We start from the raw sequence: 6,259 nt of genomic DNA on the forward strand, positions 1-6,259 counted from the left end.
ATGAACAAAATGAGGTTAGGCTAGAGTTTGTAACTGATGAACCTTGAGGCTGAACTGCAGTAGACTGCTGCAAGTATTGAGGGGGGTGAAGGGAGTGAACACAAAGCCGTTTCTGAAGGAGCAGGGCCTCAGGGAAGGACTTGCAAAGTACAAGATTAACACTTCATAGCATTTACCAGCAGCAGGTCAAAGTGATTCCAAAAGGCCAAGATCTACTGGAATAATCCAGTTTTTCTTGCCTTGCTATTCTCACCTTTGCTTTCCCTTCAGAAACTTTCTACCAAAACCAGATCCACATTAACTCTCTTAACCCAGCATATCCATGAATGGAACTCTCTCATATCCTGGTGATAACTTGTGGTTTAACCCCACCACATCTAAAATAGGAGTTAAAAAAATAAATTAAAATTAAGAATGTTATCAGTGTTGCTTGTTGATTAACCAATACCTCAATAAAACAGTAATGTTGGCATATATTTCCCTCACTGCAAGTGCTGCTTCACTACCCAGTTTTGACCTTCCAAGTTTAAGACAGTTGGGACAACAGAAGCTTTAAAAATAAAAAAAAAAGATTAAGTAGCAGTAAGATTCATTTTTCTTCAATCTTTCGTTTCTCCATCATTGATCCATTTTTTTCCCCAATGAATTTTCAATGTGAAAGCACGACATGGAGAATCACACACACAAGTAGTTTTCTCTTTAAAAAGTCAATATAGTTTTAATTGATCTGTATGAGCCCCTCTCCTCCCACCACCCTAACACCACTAGGTCAAAAACAAGTTTTGATGTTTGTGTGTAAGAAGCAGGTTAAATACTGAAGTTAATCCTTTCAGAACAAAACACGTTTTTGTGCGGAAGTGACAGTGGCATTTTAAGCGCCAGCTTTCAGCTGGTTTAGTCTATCACTACTTCAAATAAGAAAACACCAGGTACGCTGGACCCTCCTCCAGAGCTCTGACCAGCACAACTGATAATCCCATGCAGCGGCAAAATGTTTGGTTTTGAAAAAGAAGAGTTCTGTCAGGCCGTTTTTCTGCAACATTCATCATGTAAATAAACACGTAATTTTACATATTTAATTTACAGAGACTGGATAATTCCACTTGTTCCAAACTCTACTTGTTTACATATTTGATGTTTAAAAGGAAGAGATTCACTTAATTCAGTCCTAAAATCCTCAGACTCAGCCTTCCACAGTCCATTTTCAGAGATGTACTATACAGGTACGAAGATCCGCTCTTTCGTTTTAGAAGTTGATAGCTTTGCCAAAAGATGCTGCCAGGTTTGCTTCCCTGAAGGCTTCTGACACTGTCTGTAGAGAGTAAACACAAAAAGGTACAGTCATTAACAGTTACATGTAATTACAGCATGTCTCTGTAACCCTGGTATTCAAAAGTCTGTTCAGGAAAAACTTACTGGATGAGCGTGGCAAACTCTGGCGATGTCTTCACATGATGCTCCGTACTCCATAGCAAGAGCAGCTTCATTAACCATTTCACCAGCACCCTGTAATGTAACAGTATCTGTAGTTAGCACAAATCTTTAAACAGTTATCCAGCGTCTCCTAAATAAGCACCTTTTTTTGTTGTATTATAGCCCACACTTCAGCTGTGTTCTCAGTCACAAGTACTTCCACTGTTTGGTGACAGTGCTCAAGCCTAGCGTAAATCTGAACATAATTCTTAATGACAGTATTTGTTCTCTAGGTACTGAGAGTTGTGCAAAATCTGGGCATTCTTCCACTACAAGACACTGGTCAGATAATACCCACATTCTCAAAGCTACAGTGTACATTATCACTGCTGGAACCTCCCCAGAACTCCAATGCCTTCCTGGAAAGTTAAACAGAAAACGAGATAAATAAAAGCATGTTATGACATCTGCACTTTCATTTTTATTTGTTGTATTTACTCAGCATTTCCTTGAGGAGTCAAAAATGGTGACATCTCCCGATACATTGTCAGCATTCAGATCTACAATCGTAAGATCTTCCCTCAGCCCTTTCCCAGTGAAGAACATTAGTTAAGTTGGGTTTCCTTTAGGGCGTGCTGATTTCTAAATGACTGGCATTGTGAGAGAAAATAACTTGCATTGTGTCTTACTATGTAATCCTATCAGAAATCATGAGAATCTGATTCAGAAACAAAAAAAACTATCCATTAGTGTTGACAGTATATCCATTCATAAGAAAAAAATTTTCATTTCCAGGAAATCAGAGAGCAGTTTTAGTGTTTCTCTTACAGAAAACTGTACGCAAAGATGCATGGAAGTATTTCTTCATATGTCTTTTTCGGGGAAAAAAAAGATAATTTAAAGCTAAGAAACAAAGGAAGAGATCAGGCTAGAATTTTGGAATGTGTGGAACAGCAGGAAGATAAGTTTCCCAAATAGAATTTTCTGATTTCTCATCTTTACAAAGGGTTTACTCAATGTTCTATTAAATTATGGAGCCATTATGAAGCAATTATGGAGCAATTATGGAAAAGCCACAGTCTGTTCAGCTCCCTCAACTTCCAGAACTTGAGTCAACAATTTCTGCTGTTCTCTCAAGCACTTGGCAGTTTTCATTAAAGAAACCAAACTAGTCAGAAAAAACAATTAATGCTAGCAACTCTGCAGGAAAAAAAAAAAAAAAGCTGGGTGTAACACCAAACTAACAGAAAAGCTGGAAGGACAGGGCTGCAGAAGAGAACAATAAATAAAAATAACTATGGGTAGACTCAAGTCTTCCTCCTTTTCACAAGCATGACTTCTCCTAACTTGACAAGTACTTCACAGTTCTGCAGCACTGAACAGAAGGCCCTCACAAGGCCCAGGGAGCAGCACAATTTACAATACTTACTGCGCCTAAAATGTGAGCACCCAACATCCTGTCTGTCGATTTTTGACTCAGTATCTTCACCATGCCATCTGTGTCAGCATTTGTCTTAGCTCTACTGTTTGCAGCAAATGGAAATTTCCCAATTTTGTATTCTATACCCTACAAAACAGAGGTGCGTTGCTGAGTTAATGACCCACAACAGCCTAACTACACAATTTGGTAAGTACAAGAACAGAAGCAATACAGAAATAAAAGCTATGTAAGACACACAGAGCAACACGTAAGAAGCACCACCAAAAGGGATATAAAGGGATATTAAAAAAAGATTAATTAGCAAATGAACAGCATTATCTTCACAGAATAGAAGTTTCTAAAGAGAACAGTGATCTATGGAAGAGCAGCATGGAGAAGGGAATCTTTCAGTCATACACCCCAAGTCATAAATTCAGGTGCAGAAAATTCTCTCAGAAAAAGTAGTTAAACTACTAGACAATGAAGCCATGCCCAAGGTGGAGAAGCAGTTTTGTCTGAGAAGAAAAGAAATGGTACCTCCTCCTTCAGCTGTTCCTCTGATTTGCCAACCCAGGCCACCTCAGGGTGCGTGTATATCACGGAGGGCACGCAGTTATAGTCAATGTGAACTGCTCCCCCAGCCATCCCTTCCACACAGAGAATGCCTTCATCCTCAGCTTTGTGGGCCAGCATAGGTCCAGCAACTACATCACCAATAGCATAGATGCTATCAGACCAATGAAACAGAATAAGACACCGTTTAAAAACATCCTAGCACACCTAGGCTACCTTACATAATAGTCAGTTTGAAGCATGTTACTGAAAACACTCATCAAAATGGATTAAAACACTACAACCACACTGCAACAAGTACTAGTGGCATGAAATACAGTGACTTCTAAATTATAAAACTTCAAAGACTGACTAAAAAAAATCTTTAGTTCCTGAAATACAGAGATCTTGAGTTTCCCTTTCAGACAAGAAACCTATGTTCTGCAATGAAAACCAAAAACACACGCTGTTTTAATAAGTTAAACTTTTTAAAATAAGAGTTCTGCTTTAAAAAAGTGAAATATTTAGTCTTACTTACTTTGGAATTTTGGTCTGGAATCTGTTATTGACTGGGATTCTCCCCCTCTTATCAAGTTCAATTCCAATATCCTCAAGCCCCAGATTTTTTGTAAAAGGACGTCTGCCAATGCAGACAAGGAGCACATCACAAGTTATCACTTCTGCCTTGCCACCAGCAGCAGCTTCAATCCTAGAGGAAGGCAAGCAACAAAAATTCTCAGCTGTAAACTTTCAGCATTGTATTGCTCTGGCTAGTAACTGATGTGATCCAGCCGGTGACCTGCACATCCAAAACACTCAAATTCAGCCTGCCCCATGCTTCTTCCTTGCAAGAGTTGAGAAGCATAAGATGGAAGAAGGGACAATAACTCTTACTACACTTGTTAACAACTCTTAAGACACAGAAATTCAGAGTATATATCCGCTAGCAAGTAGCATGACCCGAGAGAATCACATCTGTACAGCAAAATAATCAGTGCTGAGTATTTGACATCCCAATTTTATATATTTTGGGGTGGGGTAGGGCCATATACTCTGAGCAAGCTTTCTTCTGGCCCAAGAACCAAACACCTGTTAGCAGCTGCCCTGCATCAGGTGCATCCCTCAAGTGCACCTTGGTGTTGAACTGCACCACAACAAGTTCAGGTCATGTGCGCTGACAGCCCAAGAACCAAAGGATGGTAAGAGAGGGTAAGCAGGAAGTGTTTCAAAAGCACACTCCTGAACCAAAAATGAAACTCTACATGTAGAAACAGGCTGTGTCAGAGATCCAACCAGCATCATCATGGTACCTAGAGAAGTCCAAGCCCAGAACCAGTACAATGCTGGAGGACAGACTACCCCGAGCTATGGTGATACAGCAAACTCAAGTCACTGCATTAAGATTCCAGTGAAAAAACATTTATGTTTTACTTTTGTTAAGTAGCACTAAGCATTTTCTTAAACCACATTTTCTGCACAGAGACCATGTTAACAAGAAAAAGTACAGGTGCATATGTGTGCACTTTTACAAAGCAAATTTGCTTTATATATTTCCCTATTAGCTGGTCATCTGCAAGTCTTCAAAGAGGCTTGAGTGTGGCCATTAAAAGACATGTTGGGGCAGTTTTGTTCATTTCTGCTCAAAACCGATCAAGTCTCTGCCATGCTTATTTTGAGACAAGAGGAGAAAGGGACCAAATAACCCTTCCAGTAAGCAGCCAAGAATTAATGGCTTGAAAATGACTGTATGAACAATTGTGATATTTATGTTAAATTACACCAAAAGCAAAGATCTTCCGTGAAAATAATGATTTGGAGTTCTGGTTTTATTACTGATCTCATTGGGACAACACTGGTTTTACACTAGCAGGCCTTCAACTCAACAGAACCTCTCCTGTATAAACAATCTAGGACTCAATAAACCCCAAATTAGGAGCTCTGTAAGTTACAATACAGGATAAACATTAAATTTCACTAAAAAGCTAAGTTTCATCCTAAATTAATTTTCTTCCTGTTTAAAAAAATAATATTAGACTATTTATTAAATAGGTTTGATGGGTTGGGAGGAAGAGTATATACCTGGTATTCCTTCACTTCTATGTTACTTACGCTACATCAATTTTTCCATCTGGTTTCTTGGTAGCACCAGTAACTTTGGTGTTCAGTTTAAACTTAAATCCCTGTTTCTGAAGAATACGTTGGAAGTTTTTGGAGATCTCCATGTCAATTCCCATTCCACCAACATGGCCCATGAACTCAACAGCTGTCACATCTGCACCAAGGCGCTGCCAAACTGAACCCTGCAATCACAATAGTGTAGGTAAAAAGAGCTTTTGAAAAGCAAACTTTGGATTTCTTTACTCTAATATTTAGCACAGGCTGTAAACTTTTTAAAACCAGGACAACGTATAACAGCAAACTTATCAGTTTTTACAAATGTTGCAGTGCATAATAAAACAAGTCAAACTTTCCCCAGCCTTTCCACAAAACAATGGATTTACCACTGCTTGTTGGCATACCCTAAACTTCAATGACTGAACTCATGGAATTAAGCTTTCAAAGAAATAGCTAATAAAACAATTAAGTATAAATTAGGTATATTTTAGGTTATAGGCATTGAAAAGTTCAAAATCAAAGAACCTGAATGTAGCTCAGAAAACTCAAAGGAAATTGCTTGTCGTATTCTAATACCAGTACAAATTAGCCCAAAGCAATACCACTTTAATTAAATTTTATGCAGTAAAATGGAACCACTGTTGCTTCTGTACATATTTATAGCCATAACCACCACCATCAGTTTCACCAATAAACCCCATGTATTTACCTGCAGTTACACACATCCACCCAAGACAGTACTTCATTGTTTACTCTTTC

The 6,259-nt window shown here is 38.6% G+C and overlaps 1 protein-coding gene across 1 annotated transcript in view; it reads right to left on the minus strand.

Moving 5' to 3' along the window:
• Positions 1-812: 812 nt before the first annotated feature.
• The window catches only part of DLD (dihydrolipoamide dehydrogenase), a gene marked incomplete at its 5' end in the record, with an annotated part of 13,720 nt that continues 8,273 nt past the window's right edge, over positions 813-6,259 (minus strand). The window contains 6 exons of the mRNA XM_008941864.1: positions 813-1,312; positions 1,417-1,506; positions 2,843-2,980; positions 3,371-3,560; positions 3,924-4,094; positions 5,495-5,685. Of these exons, the coding sequence (XP_008940112.1) occupies positions 1,247-1,312; positions 1,417-1,506; positions 2,843-2,980; positions 3,371-3,560; positions 3,924-4,094; positions 5,495-5,685 (846 nt within the window). The remainder of the gene's footprint in view (positions 1,313-1,416; positions 1,507-2,842; positions 2,981-3,370; positions 3,561-3,923; positions 4,095-5,494; positions 5,686-6,259) is intronic.

The sequence above is a fragment of the Merops nubicus genome, unplaced genomic scaffold, assembly GCF_000691845.1.
Source record: "Merops nubicus isolate BGI_N331 unplaced genomic scaffold, ASM69184v1 scaffold24976, whole genome shotgun sequence".
NCBI classification, from domain to species: domain Eukaryota; kingdom Metazoa; phylum Chordata; class Aves; order Coraciiformes; family Meropidae; genus Merops; species Merops nubicus.